We start from the raw sequence: 19,852 nt of genomic DNA on the forward strand, positions 1-19,852 counted from the left end.
CCCCACACTGCGGGTGCTAGTGCACCCACTGGGCAAGTTCAGAGCGAGATGCCACTCATCAGCCATTTATTTGATTGCTTAATTACACACCTTTCTCATGTCCTTCCACGTGGCGGAGAAGTGCGGTAACTTGCTCCTGCCAGCACATGGTGCAGCCATACTCTCTTGCCAATGGTGACATAAGGAAACACTGAGATATTAACTTGTAGTCATTCCCATCTGTTCTCCTGTTATAGTTTGCAAGATTGTTCTAAGAATATCAACAATCCTAAATGTGGACCTTATTCAGACCTATCAATATTCATGATTGTTCTCTTTGTGATTGGGAAAAGTAGGTCTCTGTACCCGGATTGGTAAGTGTGGAAGGAGGAGTTCTCTGAGTTTATAGTTAGAGGGGCTGGTGTGGCATGATGACCATCACATCAGGGCCGGTTTAGCTGCATACAACCCTTGATGGTGATTCTTGGTGTGTCCCCTCTTTTCTCACTCTTAGGGCCAATCCTGGTCATAACGGAATACTGCGAATATGGGGACCTGCTGAACTTTCTTCGGAAAAAAGGGGAATCATTCGTCATCAAAGACTCAGTCACAGAAACGCTCCAGGATGGGACTGTCATTTACAAGAATATTTGTGTGGACAAGAAGTACACCAGAAGGTAATAATCCCGTCAACCATTAAACAGCAAAGCGACTACAATAACCTTCTAATTTCCAGTTTCCTTTCCATGTCACTTCTTTCTGTTTCACAATCCCCCTCCTAGCCTCGTTCATTTATTTGTAAAGCTATATATATATATATATATATATATATATATATATATATATATATATATATATATACATACATACATACATATGGACATATATGGCAGACTCCAAGGGTGGTGGTGGTGTTGGGGAAACTCTTCCTTCAGCCTACAACTGAGCACATTTGAAGCAGGCAGAGACGGAAGGGTAATTGGAGGAGGCACCCCAAGACTCAAGTGGAGTTGCCTTAAGAAAGAAGACAAAAGGATTCAGTGAGAGGGATCTTTCATGTTTATTTATCTGTAGTCGTATGCATCTTTTCTCCAGCAGATTATCAACTTAATTATCTTTGCTTAAGATCAAAGAATCATCCTGCAAATTTTCTAACCTCTGGGTTGACAAACATGGAGACAAACAGGCCACGGACACTATATAAAACTTATTCTCCTGCTTAGATGATCAACTTGTCCTGGGATTGTCTCTTGACTGGGAAAGTTCAGATTTGCAGTCCAATCTCAGATGTAGAAGGGTCATGCCCTAAGTAGTCAAACCATCAGTCCGGCTACGCCTGAAAGAACTAAGGCCAGTCCTCCTTCAAATAAGCCAGCCACCTTTCAAAACACCCACACTGTACGTTGATTGCCCACCACAGGAAGGGCTGATCCACTGTGGCTACTGGAGACTACCAGCAACCAACATTACATTTCTCAACTTTGCTGCCCCATTCGGAACCATGGTCTCCACGTCTGCATACAAGGGTGTCAAGAAGTAGTTAAATCACTATGTGGTATTCATGAAGACAGCAGGAAGAAATCCAGATCATAACAGGAGAAAAAATAAGATCTCAAAGGACAAATGCCAACCCGATGCAAACTGAAAATGAGAGGCTACAGGAGAGCAAAAACAAAGGCCAAGAAACTGCTTGAACCAAATGCTCTTAGAACATCCCAAGTAAATGAAGTGAACTATTCAAAATTTACTAAGAGATATCAGGGTCAGACTCATGAACATGTCATGCGCCACCTACAACAGTCTGAAGATTGCTTCACATTGTTCGTTACCCAGACTGACCCAATGTATGACACCCCCAATGCAAATCCCTCTCAATTCCCTCTGCTCGAGGTATCATTCACTTTATTTTCCACAATTAGCCTCGCTCAATTCAGATGCCACTCAGAGGATCAATGTACGCAGCAGCACAGCTCAACCATGCCCATGGATGTTTAAAAATGGTGACAAGGCAGGCGCTCTGTTGTCAGTCAAGTTTTCCTGCATTAGCTTCTCCTCCAAACGCACGTTTTCATGACTCCATCAATCTTCAGGGAGGCTGTGTTTCTTTGCTTTTTCAGGCGTGGCAAGTTAATTGACTCTAAGGATTCTGGTACTTGTATTTTTCGTACTTAATTTTTCTTGCAGATGGCTGGAAACAACACCCTCCATAGCACGAATCTTCCCCTTGATGGGGGGAGGGGGAAAGCCCTGGTTGTGGCTCTCCATTGTAAGGCATGATGGCCCTGCAGCTGCTGTCTTTTGAGCCCGGGACTCCTGGAACAATGTTTAAAAATCGTGACAAGGCAGGCGCTCTGTTGCCAGTCCAGGTTTCCTGCAATAGCTTCTCCTCCAAACGCACTTTTTCATGACTTCATCAATCTTCAGGGAGGCTGTATTTCTTTGCTTTTTAAAGCGTGTCTTCATTTCCTTTTCAGGTGTGGCAAGTTAATTGACACTAAGGATTCTGGTACTTGTATTTTTCGTGCTTAATTTTTCTTGCAGGTGGCTGGAAACAACTCCCTCCATAGCACAAATCTTCCCCTTGATGGGGGTAGAGGGAAAGCCATGGTTGTGGCTCTCCATTGTAAGGCATGATGGCCCTACTGCTGCTGCCTTTTGAGCCCGGGACTCCTGGAACAATGTTTAGAAATCGGTGACAAGGCAGGCGCTCTGTTGCCCATGGATGTACCCAAAGACAATATTGAGACGCTCGGTCCAGAAATCATGATTTTGCTGAATACCTTCCTCCCTTAGATGCAAATCCCAGCGTATGGAGATACCAATATCAACCCAACAAATCTGCCCAGATACAGCATGAACCCACTCTCTCATGCCCGAGCGATGTCATTGAAGGTTAACTCACACATTCAGTTAAACCTGTGGAAGACTAAAATAGTATCTACAGCTGACAGTGAGACATGAAACTCCTCAAGGGTATACAGTTTGTTAGGACTTGCATTAGGAAAACTAGTTCCACAGCTCAACTAGTCTGAAGTGCTGCTCCTGCTCAACCTATCTAGAGTGTGCAATCCATGGCTTAGGTGGTCCTCATTGACCTAATCCAGTAAAGGGCAGGAATCATAGGAACATCCCTAAAATGGATGTGGTCCTTCTTCTTGGGCCCAGTCAGCATGTCAGAATCTGTTTGGCCATCGATACAACGCATACCATCAGTTGGAAGGTTTCCAAAGTCGCCGGATCTCACCACTGTTAATCAACATCTAAAGGCCATCTGTCGCAGTGGTGATATTGCAAAATCAGTTCTTTTTCTAAATGTATGCAGATGACGTCAAAATATCCCTCCTTCTTGAGAAGGAATGGGAGCACCAGAGAAGAGTCACGCAATATCTGCAGCACAACCATCAGTGGTTGAATGAACTGCCCCTGCCTGAATGGGAAAAACAAAGAACCTGGAGTGTCACATCCACAGACAACGTACCAAAAAGCTGGGCACAGCTTTTGGAACATCTTGCATAGCTTTAGAGAAAGTGAAGACATTTAGTACCTGGGTAAATTCTGACCATTCTAAAGGCATTTTTTCAAACCAATAACTGCATAGAAATCAGGATTACACTGGATAAGTGCATGTGAATCTACACAGGAGCCCCAAAGGGGACATACAGAAGCTCCAAAAGAATCAATTAAGCAGCCAGAATCTACCTGATTCTGACACCTGCCTGCACCGGGGTGAGGAAGACCCACTTCCAGGCCTGACTCATGGATGCAGGGATTTTATGAAAAGATCTCTTCATTATTTGGAATGGACTCACAAGCCTAGGCGCAGCACCAGTTATCTCAACCCCTGCTACTGAATTGCTCTCTCTGAGAAAGAAATCCCCTTGTTCAGTGATGACATCTTCTCCCCGCAGATGAACATCCGATGCAGTAACTTCTGTGAGAAACTTGAAGGTGTCTCACCCGCTAGTCCCCGGGGATCTGTCATCTAGGTGGCCAGGACACGGCCATTGCTTTTGAATCCAGTTCCTCCGGGTGGACCAGTGCAGGAGGATCACCTGGATGAGGGGTCTTAGGGAGCGGAAGTGGGACACAGGACGGTGAGACGCAGTATCCCCTTCCCAATAACACCTTTTTCCCATCCTACCTAGGAACCCAACCCCCTTAGACCACCTTTTCCGACACATACACTTTCTTGCAGACAGTTCACTGTGAGTGACAACGGACTAAAACCTGAGCTGTATACCTGACATGTCCCAATGCAAGCTTCAGGCACCTGACTTCCATCACACTTCCCCACACAGATAAAAGGCGGAGCACAAAAGGACAATCTGAGCAAGGCAAAACACACAAGGAAGCAGCAGTTCCGAGATGGCAGTTTAACACCAGGAGAAGGATGGCAAGACCAGAAAGGGTTGCAAAGAAGGAATTGCCCTGGGCCTTTTCAGAGAAAGAAAACCGCGACTTTCAGAAGCGTTCGAGGATAAGAAGCATAAGACCGGGAATTAAAGCTGAAGAAAGGTGCAGTGTGTGTCGAAGGTACCCAGGGTTCTCCCGCATTGATAGCCGAGGCGAGGAGGAGCGATGGCTGCTGTGGTACTTTCCTTGGCTCCGACAACAAAGCCACTCCAACTCAGTCAGTACAGCCGATGAGTCGGGGGGACTGATAGCAGACTGGTGTGTGTTAGAACCAAGGTTACAAGCAGCAACAGTGTATAAAGAAATGTGTAAAGAACAGAGAGTAAGGCATATGTGAAGAGTGATGCAAATATAATTGAATATTTAACGAATGACTGAACATGTGAAAGCCAAGATACCATATACTGAGCGGTTCGGCACCACGTGTGTGCTCATTCAAAGGACTCTGTTAGGTATCCAACTGAGAGTGTAAAATTGTGAACTGTGATATCGAAGTGGTCCTGCAATGTGCCAAGCCACACCCTGTGCACATTTGAAAGTCTTCGATAACTAATACGAATTGTAATTGGTCCGAACCCGACTGAGGGAGACTAATTGGGAAAAGGGGATCTGAGCCCGAATGAGGGGCATCCGGCGTGAACTGTGAGTCACCTGAGAAAAGACATCCAAACTGTAATTGGTCCGACACGGGGTGAGGGAGACTAATTGTGAAAAGGGGATCTGAACCCGGCTGAGGGGATCCAGGCTGAAGAGTGAATCGCCCTACGTGAATACTTAGAAAGGAACTTTTCATTTGTTTGATACATCAGGCCCTCTGAAGCCAGATACTTTTGCTAATTTAAGAGACTTGGGCATAGAAGGCCCTGATGATTGTAATGGAACTGGGTCCTCATGCCGAAGAAGCTTAAGAGTGTGCTATGCTCGAGTCACCCGCCTTATCCTGTGCTGAAAACGTGGGGCAGGGAGGCCAATGGTCTGAACATCCTGACCTATCTTTCTTTTTCATGAACATTACCCCACACTATTTGTAACTTAGTGGTAAGGATTGGCAATAGGTTTTTTAGTATAGGCCCTTTTATTTTCATGAGACTCTCAGGTTCCTGCTTTGCCTTTTGTAGGAGCTGCTGAACCCCACAGTCCCTCTCCAGCTGTTCTGTGCCCTGCCTTTGATTTACAATGTGGATCAGATCAGATGGCTGGGGAAAGGGCAATGGGACAAAACAACAAATGACACAGGAGCTCTTCTTGCTTCTTGGTCAACACACTGTATGGGAATTAAAATTGTTAGAACATTGTTGCACATTCAATTCTAAACTATACTTTCACTTTTATTCTTGGAACTGCAGAAATATCTGTGTATCCTCTGCCACTAGCCTGGAAGAATTATGGTTTATTTTTAAAATGTTAATTTTTCTCTTAAAATTCAGAATTTCTTAAGAGGCTTCTCCTTTACTTTCACGTTCCAACCAAATGGGTGTCTTTTATTTCCAAAAATATTGTGAAAGTTTCTTTACTTTTTCTGATTTTCAAATGAGTTTGTCACTGTTGCAATTTTAATATTCAAAGTTGCTTTAACAATTGCTTGTATTCTTATGCTTGACTTTCAAAACAGTTTGTTTTGTAATGAACAAGGAAAAAAGGAAGGGAAATGGTTTATTTACCTTTTTAATCAACTAACAACCTTGGATGCGCATCCTTAACTATATTTCCCAGCATTCAAAGCAAAATGGCCACCAGCACTTCTTTTGCGTGCTATGCGTCATCGTCATTTGCAGTATCTTTATAACGAAAGGCGCTTAAGAAAAGAAACAGCTTTCCAGAGCGAATGCGCGTCACAGAAAGTCCTTAATCCACACACAAAGCTCATCAGGTATTAGCTTGCTCAATTACAATGGGCTTTTCAAATAACGTTGACTACGTTTTTCCTTCGTAGCAGTTCTAAAGTCAGCTGCGCATACACCGCGGTCACGAGTCACTTATAAAACTACAATAAGGTGACCGCGGTATACGCCACGGCTCTCTGTTCAATGTGTAATATATGCGCTTCACTTCAAAGCTAATCAGAAGTGACACAAAGGTCGCGTAAGTGGATTTCATATACGCCACAGCTCTCTGCTCAATGTATAGTACACACGCTTCACTTCAAAGCAAATCAGAAGTAATGCGAAGGTCGCGTTAAGCAGATTTTGTAGCATATCCAAAAAACAAACATTATCTGAAAGAATACTTGAACATTGACTGCTAATGGCTTAAATAGAGTCTATTTCCCATGCACCGTGTAATCTTCAAACACATTAGCTGAACTGCTATCTTTAGCGGAGCGTACCCTCTAGTATCTACGGACTGTGCTTTCAAAGTTTACATTAAAACAGCTGCTAACTTGCCAACAAGCTGACTTCTTCATGCACTGAGTTCCCTAACACAATCACAGTTCCAGTCTTCCTAAAATTAAACAAACATAGCTCCTAACTCGCCAACAAGCTGCGTTCCCACCAGATTTTTGTAGACTGCTGAAAACTTCAGATTTGCTTCCTCTTCTGTCTTCTTATGAACTTGAAAAAGGGAAGGCCTAAACGAGCTAAACTAAAACATGACTGATTTCCCTAAAAGTAATGATGAAAGGCAGTTTAGAATGGAGTGCCAGGATAATCTGTCCTTAACATTACAAATTGGATCTCCACCATCTTGGCCTGGGTTTGAGGCAAATCCACCATTTTGAATGCTCAGCTCTGCAGATTACTGAGGAAAGGCATTAAGGGAAAACGAAAAGCATTTAGCATTGCAAACAAAACCACAACCCTCCAACCTTTGCGCCCTGCTGACTCTGTGTGTCCTGGTTCTTAGCCTCACCCTTCCCGCATGACCCCGGATGTTCCTGACAGTACCCCCTCCGCAAGGACCTGTCCCAAGGCCAGGCTTTAAGGGAAACCTTTGATGAAATTTGTATACAAGCAATGGGGCATGAACATCTTCAGCTGATTCCCAGGACCTCTCTTCAGGACCAAAACCCTTCCAATCAATGAAATATTATAATCTACCTCTACTCTACTCTACTATCTAAGATTGTTTTTACCTCAAACTCCTCACCCTCAGATTCTGCAATTACTGGTGAAGGATGTGGCGAGATACAAGTTCTATCAATCACAGGCTTGATCAAACTGACATGAGAAGAATTATGAATTTTCAATTCCCGGGGTAATTTAAGCTTGACTACAGCGGGATTTAAAATGTTCTCAATAGCAAATGGGCCAATAAACCTTGGGCTAAATTTGTTTCTTCCCTTCAATATCAAATGCTTGGTGGCCAACCAAATCAGATCTCCCACTTGATACTTAGGACTACCTCTCCTATGCTGGTCAGAAAACCATTTCATGGCTTCCTTGCTTCCTTGTAAAGCATGCTGTGCACGTTCTAAATTCTTCCTCATCACATGAATTCTTCCTCCTGCCTGAGGGCAAGAAACATCTAAAGAGGATTCAGCTCTCAAAAAACAAGGGTGATAACCTTGATTGCAAAAGAAGGGAGTCATCTGGGTGGAATCCTTGGCAACATTATTACAACTGAATTCTGCCAACCAAACAAAATCAAACCAACTATGATTAGAACGCAAAAAACACCTCAAATATTTTTCAAGCTCCTGATTAACCCTCTCAGTAAAACCATTGATCTGGGGGTGATATGCTGAAGACAAATGTACTTACATTCCTAACTCTTTACAGAAAGCCCTCCAAAAAGTCGATTCAAATTGAGACCCCCTGTCTGAGATAATTCGAACTGGTAAACCATGCAACTTAACTACATTTTGCAGGAAAGTGTTCGCCAAACTGGTTGCTGTGACCGCCCCCTTCATAGGAATAAAATGTCCTGCCTTAGTTAAATGATCTACCACCACCAAAATGGATGTACACCCCTGATCTTCAGGCAATTCCACAATAAAATCTAAAGATATTGTATGCCAAGGGTGTGGTGTGAGTGGTAAAGGATTGAAATACCCATCCGGTTTACTGTATTCACCTTTGGCTTGTGCACACACCTCACATGTTCTCACAATGTTCATCACATCTGTCCTCATACCTTCCCACCAAAAATGGCATCAAATTAGTTCCATAGTGTTTGCTAACCAGGATGACCTGGTAATGTAGTCTTGTGACATTCTTTCAAAGCCACTTGTCTGATGTCAGCACTAGGCAAATAGAAACGAGCATCAACCTTCGGCAAGCCATCTTGAATACTTCTGATGGAATCTCCCTCAACCCATTCCTGCCTTTGTTCCAAGGTCATCTGTTGTTTTACCATAAGTCCAAAATCTAACTTCTCAGTTGATACAACATCAGCAAAATGTTCTGCCGCCAACAAGGGAGCTGAAAGATCTTCTTCATTCTTAAGACTTCCTGGAAACTGTCGAGAAAGTGCATCTGCTTTACCATTTTGTCTTCCCGGTTTAAAAGTGATGACAAAGTCAAACTCAGAGAAAAACAAAGACCAACGAAGTTTACGTGGAGTCAAATGTTTTGGCAGATTTCCTAAAAAGCAAATTCGTGTGATCATTGAGAACTGCCACTGTATGCCGCACACCGAAAAGGTAGTGTCTCCATTCCTGAAAAGCCCTTTTAATAACTAATACCTCACGATCAGTTATCGTGTAATTCATCTCATCGGGAGCCAACTTCTTCAAAAAATATGCTACTGGGTGCAACTGTCCAGTCATCTGTTGTCTTTGAGACAAAACTGCTCCCACTGCGACATTAGAAGCATCAGCTTCCAAATAAAATGGCTGAGCAGGATCAGGATGAATAAAGATTGGACTCGCTGTAAAATGTCTTTTTAAATCCTAGAACACCAATTCCGCTTGCTCCGACCACTCAAATTTCACTTCCTTCCGAAGTAATTTTGTAATAGGTGACACCTTCAACGGAGAAATCCTTGATGCCTGCCGGTAAAAATGGGTAAATCCCAAAAAGCTCTGTACTTCCTTTACACGTGATGGAGATGCCCATTCTGAAACCGCCTGAACTTTGTGAGCGTCCATCTCCAAACCCTGAGGTCTTATCACAAACCCCAAAAATTCAACCACATTGGTATGTAATTGGGACTCCTCCAATTTAGCAAAAAAGTTATTGTCCTGCAATTTTTGCAAAACCCTCTTCACATGCTCCTGATGCACTGTTTCATCCTGTGAATAAATCAAGATGTCGTTGATATAAACAATTACAAATACATCCAAATATACTCTGAGGACCTGGTTAAAGAAGAATTGAAACGCTGCTGGGGCGTTGCACAAACCAAAGGGCATGACCAAATACTCAAATAATCCAAATTTAGTTTTAAAGGCAGTTTTCCACTCATCTCCCTCTCGTGCCCTTATGAGATGATAGGCCCCCCGCAGATCCAATTTGGTGAAGATAGTGGGGCCTTGAATTTGTTCAAGCATTACTGAGATTAACGGGAGAGGATACCGGTTCTTGATGGTAATACAGTTTAGGGCCCGATAGTCTATATAAATTCTTAATGTTTTGTCCTTCTTAGGGACAAAAAAGAGTGGCAAAGCTGCCGGAGACTGAGAAGGTCTAATAAATCCCCTAGCAAGATTTTCTTCTGGGTCAGTTTTCAAATGCTCATTTTCTTTGTCAGGTAAGGCATACATTTGACTACAGGGAATAGGTGCCCACGCTTCCAAGTCTATTTTACAGTCGTACGGTCTGTGAGGTCGTAACTCCTCAGCTTCGTCATTATCAAAAATGCTCCAATACTCCTCATAACACCTTGGCAACTGCGCCACCGCTGCTCCTATACAAGTTTCCACAGTGCCGCCTTTGGCTAACCAAAATGCTTCACTGCCTTCTTCCTCATTGGTTGCCAACAACTCCTCACTGAATTTGCTCTCTCTCTCTCTCAAAACAATGTAAAGAACAAAAATTTGAAACTAAACTGATCGTCCTCTTCTCCCAGTCTACTGACGGATTATGTAAGGTGAGCCAGGGCATTCCCATAATCAACAACAGTTGAGGTGCATCAATCAATTCAAAAGCCAATTCCTCCCCATGTCCATCTTCTGTTTCCAACCACAGAGGAAAGGTCTCATGAGTTATTGGTCCTGAAGAGAGTTGTGTACCATCTACAGCCCTGACCTGTTCTGGGCTAGTCTTTAAACCCAACGGAATTCCTAGTGATTTAGCCAATCCCCAATCCATAAAGTTTCCTGTGGCTCCTGAATCCAACATAGCTGGTCCTTTACCTTTAATCTTTCCTGCCAAGAACAAGGATACATTTAAGGTGATGTGAGGAACCGCAGACTGCACAGAATTTGCAACTCGTTGAGGGTTGGGAGTTGACAAAGGTGTCTTGCAAGCTATTCTAGGACAATCCTTCCGTGAATGACCTGCTCTGCCACAATACATGCACAAAGCTTCCCTGACTCTTTTTTCTCTCTCCTCATTAGTCAAAGGACCTCTAGGTTTGTAATAAACGCCCTTACTCCCTACCAAAGATCAAAACTCCCTACTCACCACCCCTCCTTTAGGTGTCTCAAGTCTAAAATTCAGCTTAACTTCAGGGAAAATTCTCTTTCGCTCCCCTGCATTCTCTAAGCCTAAAGTCCAACTGGTTGACCAACGTAATGAAATCCTCACACGACGATGGTCTCTCTACAATGGTTGACAAAGTATCATTGAGTTCTTCCCGCAAACCTCTATAAAACAATGTTGCTCTCTTGTCTTCTGGCCACTTAGTCTCAAGCACCAACAACTTAAACTGTGTGATGTAATTAATTAATCTGTACTTCCTTGTCGTAACTCAAGCAACTCAGCATCCACCTCCTGAGAAACTAGTCACCTGTCAAACATTTTACTAAATTCCTTCATAAAACCTTCAAAATCTTCCAAAATAGGACTATGCTGACTAACCAGTAAGACGAACCAATCCGCTGCATCACCAGATAAGTATGACAGAATAAAGGCTACCCTAGCAGTTCCAGTGGTAAACACCTCTGGACGACAATGGAAATGTAATTGACACTGAGTCACAAACACAGAAAATCTTTTTTGATCTCCCCGATAGCGCTCAGGAGCCGCCAAAGGGATGGGTAGGTGACATTCCCTACTCCTAACCAACATTTTACTTTTACTCCTAACAACTTGCTCTTCCTCCTGAATTAAATCCGGTGGTCTTAAATCCTCTGCCATATCATCTGGTAACGGCTTTCTTTGTGCTTGCAAAAAGCTAACCTTTTCTACTAAACCTTTCACCTTCTGATTCAAAAATTTATTTTTAATCCTAACAGCCTTTAACTCCTGTCTGATTTCTAACAACACCTCCCCTAACAAGCTTAGAGAGAAACCTCTGGGGTCCATAACAGCTTGGATGAAAGAATCACCTTGGGCCTTTCATACTTTCAGGTTCCTGGTTTACCTTCCATAGGAGCTGCTGAACCCCACATTCCCTTTCCAACTGTTCTGTGCCCCACCTTTGATTTACAGTGTGGATCAGATCAGATGGCGGGGGAAAGGGGAATGGGACAAAACAACAAACGACACAGGAGCTCTTTTTGCTTCTTGGTCAACACCCTGTATGGGAATTAAAATTGTTAGAACATTTTTGCACATTCAATTCTAAACTATACTTTCACTTTTATTCTTGGAACCGCAGGAATACCTTTTTATCCTCCGCCACTAGCCTGGAGGAATTATGGTTTATTTTTAAAATGTTTATTTTTCTCTTTCAATTCAGAATTCCGTAGTATAAGAGGTTTCTCCTTTACTTTCACCTTCCAACCAAATGAGTGCCTTTTATTTCCAAAAATATTATAAACGTTTCTTTGGCTGTTGCATGATGATGAAATCCCCAATCAATCGGGGTCGTCAGTAACCATTTCTAATTGCCAAGATAGGTGACTGTTGGCACCCGCTGAAGCTGCTAACCTCAAATGGCCAGAGGCATAAGAGAGGACGCAACAACACCTATGCATGTCTTTGACCTCGGTGGAAGCCCCCCAGCTTGAGGCCGCTTCATATTTAAGGGGTTCAGTTCGAGGATGTCCCATGTTAGCAGAATGCAACTTTTAGACTCTGAGAATATAGCACATCCATGAACCTGTGTCCTCTGTCTTTTCAAGGGTACTTCTGCTCCACCCCAACTGATCTGAGGCTGTGCAAATTCCAAACAAATATTGATCTTCCTTCAAAAAACACAAATTGATTCAAAGTTCTCAAATCTCAAAACTGTGGTCTGGTGGACCTAGAAAGCTCTGCTTCTGTGTCATGGTACTATTTCAGTAACGACAGTGCAGTGTGAGAACAAATGCATGGTTACAAAAATATGGGTGGGGCACGCAGGAAGCAGACTCTTCCCTATCCCGCTCTCAAAGACATACATGTTATAGCGTTCAATCCGCCCTGCATACAAATATCAGGGTATTTACCCAGATTCCATGCAAATGTTGTCCCAAGTGATTTCCTTTTGTTTTATTTGGAAGAAAGCGTGTCTAGTCCACCTGATGAAGAGCGATGAACCCAAAACATTGTGGGATGATAAGAGGGAAATATAAGAAATCCAAATGCGCATTAATTAGGGATCACTGTTGTCAAAGTAGATCAAATGCTACCTTTGAAGAATCTGAAAATCAATCCATTTACGCTACAAGCTCTGTGTGTGATTGAACGAGCTTGTTCATGGTATTGACACAGAATATTCTGGGCTTACAAGGCACATCCAAGCACCACCAATGCACTTGAATGGAGATTAATTATATATTGGGCAGTTATGGCTAGAAATCTCTTGCTTCTCAGATAAGCCAGCCTGCTGCTTCATAGTTGCTCCTTCTCAATCAGAAGCAATAATAACTGTGGAAATGCAACTGCAGGCCAAACTAATTATTACAACTGCTAATGCTCTTTTTGCTTTTTGTGTTCTGGTGACAGTGACAGCGGCTTTTCCAGCCAGTGCCGTGAAAGTTACATTGAAATGAGGCCTGTGTGTTCAGACTCTACCTCCAAGCGGGGTATGTATACGAGAGCCATGTAGGGGAGGGAGGGTTGTTGGGACAAGGGGGAACCAAAGCAACAAGAGAGCGAGGTGTATTCCAAAGATGGTCATTTCAAATGTCCGACATGTCTGAAATGTTGTTCAAATCTGTTACATTTGGCTAATGAAAACTTGCAGATAGTCCAATCAGAATTCAGGTTGATTTGCTTTGAAATTGACACGTAAGTCTGCATTTAGATCTAGCACTGGTTGACATGAAAAAGCTAATGCGAGTGAATGGGCTTGTAGGACTGCAGTGGGTCATTCTTAATCAAGGTAGTTCAATTGGAAATTAGGTACACAATCATAGTTGGCGGCATGTTCTGAAGTTTGGGATAGACAAATGTGAGATGGTCCAAAGATTCACCCAGCGTATGTGCAGGGCAGGGAATATCAAAAGATTAATTAATGTGGTTCATGCTGTTGATGTGGCTGAACTGCACTTGAGAGTAAAGAGCCTTCTGTGTCTGTACATGCCCAGTGGCCCGATTAGTGTCCCGCTATGCACAGCTCATGGATACTCATGTTGTCCAAAACATTTAACATGACATAGTACCAAGTGGCAACTTTGCTGTATTCGACTGAAAGTTGATCAAGCGATACTGCACAGAAGCATAGTAGTCCTGTAATTTAGTCGCTGTTATTTTAACCCTTCTATGCATCGTGCCCACTTCTCCTGTTCACATGGAGGATGAGAGACTGAGTGATGCTTTCTGACCATGCTTCCCAGAGTTAAAAAAAAGGGAGGTATGTCATTTGCAAGTAAGCTTCAAGAGAAAGGTGGAGGTATGATCTAACTTTGAGTTGAATGCGACGAGCAAAAATCGGGTGACGGAAATGGGAGTGGAGTCAAGAATATGGATGGTTTAGTAGAGCAAAGGAGTGGAATATAGATTCATTAACCAATAGCGGGGAAATGAATGCTGGGAGGGAAGGGCAGGAGGGACCCAGATGTTTATGGGCGCATCCAGGGGCACGCTGCCGTGCACAGAAGGAATTGATTGGTACCTCTATATATATGCCTGTAGTAGGGTTATTGTACAGTTATGGACCCTCACACGGTCCCTAGGCTGCTACGTGTGCAGGATCCCATAGTGGACCCACCGCGGCATGAAGGATTCCATGGAAGATGGAAGGGATTGGGGATCACTTTCTCTGTTACTCTTTCCAGGCAGCACTTTGGCCCAAGAGACGGAGGAGGAAGACACAAAGCCACTCATGCTCTTCGACCTGTTGCACTTTTCCAGCCAGGTGGCTCAGGGAATGGCCTTCCTCGCTGCCAAGAACGTGAGTCTTGCGGGTTCTGAGGCGGGAGGGGATGAGCTTCACTGTCAAGAAAATCCCTTATGCTAGCTGCTTGTCAGTACCATGCAGTGTATGTGGTGTGTAAGCAGTAAGGTGTGTGTGTGTGTGTGTGTGTGTGTGTTGTGCAAGCATAAAGAAGTATTTGTGGAGTATGATTATGGTGTGCCAGATCCAAGCAGAGTGCTCTGTGCATGCAGTGTATGTAAAGATCATGCAGTGCGCAAAATGTATCCCACATGAGATAGGATGTGGTTACTGGATGATTGTTTGAATGAGATGCGTATATGTTCCCATGCTTGTTTTTTAAGCCTTTTTGTGGAAACTAATACAATTATACTATTGCGGAACTGTTGGCTTGTGCCTCTCCTCAATCTCTAGCAATTCATCATGGGTTAATGAAAGAGTTAGGAAAGGGTATGTCTGAGTGTTGCTGATTGGCTGAAAGGCAGGCCCTGTTGACGCTGTCAGCATACTCAGGTAAGAAAGCATCTGATTGAATCACTTGGTAGTGCTGCTGAATTGCATTTCAGAACGTTGAAATGCAAAGAGATTTTATTCAGCTCGGAGCTAGAGCAGGTGTACTCATTGGTCAATGCTAGGACAGGTCTCATTATTTGCCTCTCATCTTAGATGTTTAGAGGGGGCTTTGCCAAAGCCTGGTGGTTGCCACATGCATTTCCTCCTAAGCATGCCACTTCCACCTTCATTCTGAATGGGCCAGATGTGGGCACACAGCACGGAAAAAGGCTCTCTGTGCTTCAATCCCATCTGCCCTATTCTGAGAGGGGTACTGACGACTTCCCTTAGCAGATTTAAGGCAAAGAGACCAGTGGGCATGATTGACAGAAGGCCCTGGGTGCGCGGGACGTGGAAGCAACCTTACTGTGAGTAAGTTAATGGCTTTCATGAGTGCGACAATGATCAAATTTGGGGACGAATGTTTAATGTTTTTTAAGTTGTCTTTTTGTACTGTTGGAGTTGTGTGCTTAGGCGCCAGAGTGTGGCTGGAAATAGCCAGATGAAGGTGATTTGACCGTATCCATGTTTTCGAAAGAGTGACGTGAGCACATTTTTTTCCCTCGGGTCTCCCGCCCCCTACCTTTATTAATATCCCTTACCACCCCCCCACATATATTATCATTTAAATGTTTTTTTCGGGAAAACAAATAAAAAAAACTATTCGTCAATTCTTCCTCAAACATTGGATTCGGTCACTTTTACGGTATCGGAAATAGCATGCTCTTCTCATAGGGTTTTGCTGACAGAAAGTGTTTTGACCAGAGTAGCTCAGTTTGGTCAAGTGGGATATCTGTCCTCCCCATCCATCGGATCACCTTTGCTCCTCCCTTCTTCCAAAATCTTCTGCTCTCCCTCCTTCTTCCAGCTGATGTTTGAAAATGTGAGCCGTTTTTCCTATGAAACAGAGCAGCCTATATCATGGAGTGATTTCGGTATTAATAGAGGTGTTAAGCAGAATCCTGTGCAGTGCCCTTAGGGACCACTACACACAATTAAGACTACAAGTGGTAATACAAGTTTACCTTTGGTACAATCCTGTACTACTATGTTAAAGGGGTAGCAGTAGCGGAGCAGCCAGGCTTATCTCAAGAGAATATGAGCATTAGCGGAGATTACACAAAGGGACCACAATTACTGTGACTCAAGCAAACACTGACTCAAGGTTTCAGGTAAAAAAAATAAGTACATTTATTTTTAAACCATTTGTTATAAACACAACACTTCTATTAATTCAAAACCACATGTAAAATACACTACAACCAACCAATTCACTTTGTACAGTATAACTCAAGGTAAGTACCCTATTTTTTAACGGACCGGTGTTGTAAAACAAAAGACGTTACCGGGAATACATATGCAATCACTTTTTGACAGTAATGACAGTTCGGTCTTACTAAAGATACGCGTATCCGCGGCAAGAAATGTTACCGGGGCAAAAACACACTTAGCACCTGAGATAAATAGAGAGAGTTGGGGCAAAAATCATAGGCAATACTTTTGTCAAGGCAGACAGAATCAGAGAACACTCGTTGACAGAAATTCAAGAGTCAATAGGCCGGAGTCAGTGTCAAGTGGAACCGGGTTCCTGTTGTCGAGGATCACACAGTCGGACAGTTCAAGATTCAACATATCCAGGAGTACTTAGATATTGTCAATAGAGGAAGCAAAAGTTATAAGAAGGAGGGAAGATAAGGGCAAGCCTTGTAGGAGGAGAAAAGGGATTCACCCTAACTCCTCAAGCAGAAGACAGTACCTTATTCAATGAATAAGCTGGTGCCACGGCAGTTGTTCCTGGTAGTTTCCTGCAGACCCACAGTTCCTATAATAGCCTAAAACAATACCACGTTTATATAGTATTATCACGGTCGCAAAGTTAGGGTAGATACCACTGCCACCAGCCAAGTCTAAATGTTAAAAGAGCGAAACAATACTCTGGGAGGTACAGAGAAAAAGGGCTAAGGATTAACCTTTTCCAGTACTCCAGGTAAGATGGGGTGTACTGGATCTGTGGTTATTTGACTGAGTAAAGTAAATGGCAACTTTACCCTTTTCTGGGGGACTGTAGTCAGCCTCAGAAATGGAGTCGGTGGGAAGTCTAAAAGACAAACCTGTATCACTGCACTGAAGGTGCTATGTAACACACAAAAGAAGGGGGTGACTGAAGTAGTGTACTACAGAGTCCACAATCATAAAAACAGATGAAATACACATGGCAAAACACAGGTAAGAGTGGGAAAAAGGGGTACACTCTTACCAATTGGAAAAAATAAACTCTAGAAATCCAGCAAAGCTGCTGGGGGACTCACTAGGTGAGGGAAATTTGCCATATAAGGAGAGTTCTCCCTAACAAGAGGTTTCCTGCATTATCTCACTTAGCAAGAAATAGAAATACACCATGAACTACCTTGGGATGAGTGTTAAACACACATCTGTGTCTAGGGGTTACTCTGGTATTATGGATGTACTATCGCCGGCCTTATTACATTCGTTTTATTGTTATAATGTTTATTATAACAGAGACATCTTATCTCTCCTAATATAAAAAACATTATTTTTCTGGAACTAGACCAGAGGTCTGCAACCTTTGGCTCTGCAGATGTTCCGGACTACACATCCCATCAGCCCTGTTCCTGGCCAGCGTAGTCAATGGAGAGGGATAACAGGAGTTCTAGACCAACAGACCCCTGAACCATACCATTGTATCCAGCCATCATCATGGTCATCTATCATGTTTGCAACATGGAGATGATTCACAGAGTGTTTTTCAGTGGGGCTGTGCCATTATAAAGCCCTTCTGTGAAACAGGCCCATTAATGTGATTTAGTTACACATGCTTGGGCGTTTCTTTTATTTAATTCCGGAATGTTTTCTGTCCATACGCATCTATGTTTTAATACGTTTTTCAGAAGATTGTAGGTCTTCATTTTGAAAACAAAGTTTGAAAATTAAATCTCGAAAGCTAAAGTTCAAAAAGACACCTTTTGTGTGTTTTGAATTGATGTGCTGTCAAGTTAAAAATTGAAGTTTGAAAATAATGTACTTCTTGTGGTTTTTCATTCGTTTCAACTTGGATTAAAGTGGTCGTCTCTCCTCTGCCCTCCTGACATCGACCTGTGCGGTCCTACTTCCTGTCCTGTAATTCCTGACACCTGCCCTTGTATTCATGGGCAACACGTGGATACATAGACTTGCTTTTGAAAGTCTGCAATTGGGATGATCACTTTTGGTCGATTCGACCAAATACATATACAAACAAATGTATATGTGTATGTGGTATCTGTAGAGTAGGGAAGTGGGGGGGGCTGTGGGGTAGTGTCGGGGGACCTGGGGAGCCCACCCGATAATAGAAAAACCATAAGCTCGAATTCAGGTCATGTTTGTTGTACTAATATAAAGGGCAGGGGGACTTTTCATCCCTTTCTGGACCTTTCGCAAAAACATGCCGTTTTCTGCCATTTTTTAAATATTTTCATTTCATAATAAAACAAGAGAAACCTGCTATATCCCTCCTGCAACCACTGCTTCTTCATGATTGTATAGCGCTTGCTTCTTTTTTGGTTTTCCAAATTTTTTTTTCAAACTTTACTCTTGCAAACATCTATTCTCGACCTTTTCTGAACATAATAGCTATGCTTTGTGTTATAGCTAACATGCAGATTTGGCCAATTAATGCATGGTGTGAGCCTACGTTTATGGTATGGCCACTGACCCATGTCAGCAACATTATTAATCAGAATGGCTGCAGCATTTTTCACTAGTGTATAACATATTGTAACGACCCTCAGCCCTGACCCCCACTGGCAAGCCCACACACAGGCCAGGTGGAATCAGGGCTCGGATCTTTAATAAGGCCAGACTTCCACTTTTCAAGCCCTCTTGGGGCCAGTCCTGGCACCTTTGGTGCCAGGCTCATCAGTTGGGAGAAGCATCTGCTTAAGGCTTTCAGCCAATATAGAGGCATCCACATAGCTTAGTTCCTAGAATCAAGCTTTGCGGTCTAGTGCTTTGGGTGTGGTGGCCTAGGGCCTACTTTACCTGGACTACTTTACAGTGGCTATTTAAACCACACCCGAACAAGAAAACATGCTTTGCGTTACTTTGCTTCTAGCAACGTGACGCTCACCGTGTCCAGCTTCTCGCGAACCCGCCGAATTCCGGACCTGCAGAAAAAGACAAAGAAGCATCGTTAGCAGCAGAATCTTACTGTTGGAGGAGTTCGCCGCCCGGATCAAGGGACCTGAGAAAAGGAGAAAGGCATTATTAACGGAGGTACTAGCGACATCACAACCATAAAGGCGCTTAAAGACTTACCTGGCTGGTTACTTCTCGACCGGCACAGCTCCGGAAACTCCATCTGCGCTGGGTACTCTCCGCGACCTACAAAAAGGGAAAAACACAGGTCAGTGAGGACAAGGCATCGCTGCGCTACGCAAAGTGCCTCCTTACCGCATCATAGCACTATAGCGTGCCATCATCTCCAGGTGAGAACCAGCACATCCCCTTCACCGAGTGAACACTCCACGCCCCTAGAGGAGATAAAAAGAGACATTAGAACAGAAAAAAGGCATGCAAGAACTACTACGCCATTAATTGCAATAAGACCTACCTGAAAGACACT

General features: G+C 43.3%; 1 protein-coding gene across 5 annotated transcripts in view; it reads left to right on the plus strand.

Moving 5' to 3' along the window:
- The window catches only part of CSF1R (colony stimulating factor 1 receptor), a 300,046-nt gene that overhangs the window by 212,369 nt on the left and 67,825 nt on the right, over window positions 1-19,852 (plus strand). For all 5 annotated transcript variants that reach the window (XM_069654065.1, XM_069654067.1, XM_069654068.1 and 2 more), the window contains exons 14-16: window positions 494-656; window positions 13,308-13,387; window positions 14,582-14,697. In XM_069654065.1, coding sequence (XP_069510166.1) covers window positions 494-656; window positions 13,308-13,387; window positions 14,582-14,697 — 359 coding nt within the window. The remainder of the gene's footprint in view (window positions 1-493; window positions 657-13,307; window positions 13,388-14,581; window positions 14,698-19,852) is intronic.

This window comes from Ambystoma mexicanum, chromosome 3q (genome assembly GCF_040938575.1).
Source record: "Ambystoma mexicanum isolate Mex_15411 chromosome 3q, UKY_AmexF1_1, whole genome shotgun sequence".
NCBI classification, from domain to species: Eukaryota; Metazoa; Chordata; class Amphibia; order Caudata; family Ambystomatidae; genus Ambystoma; species Ambystoma mexicanum.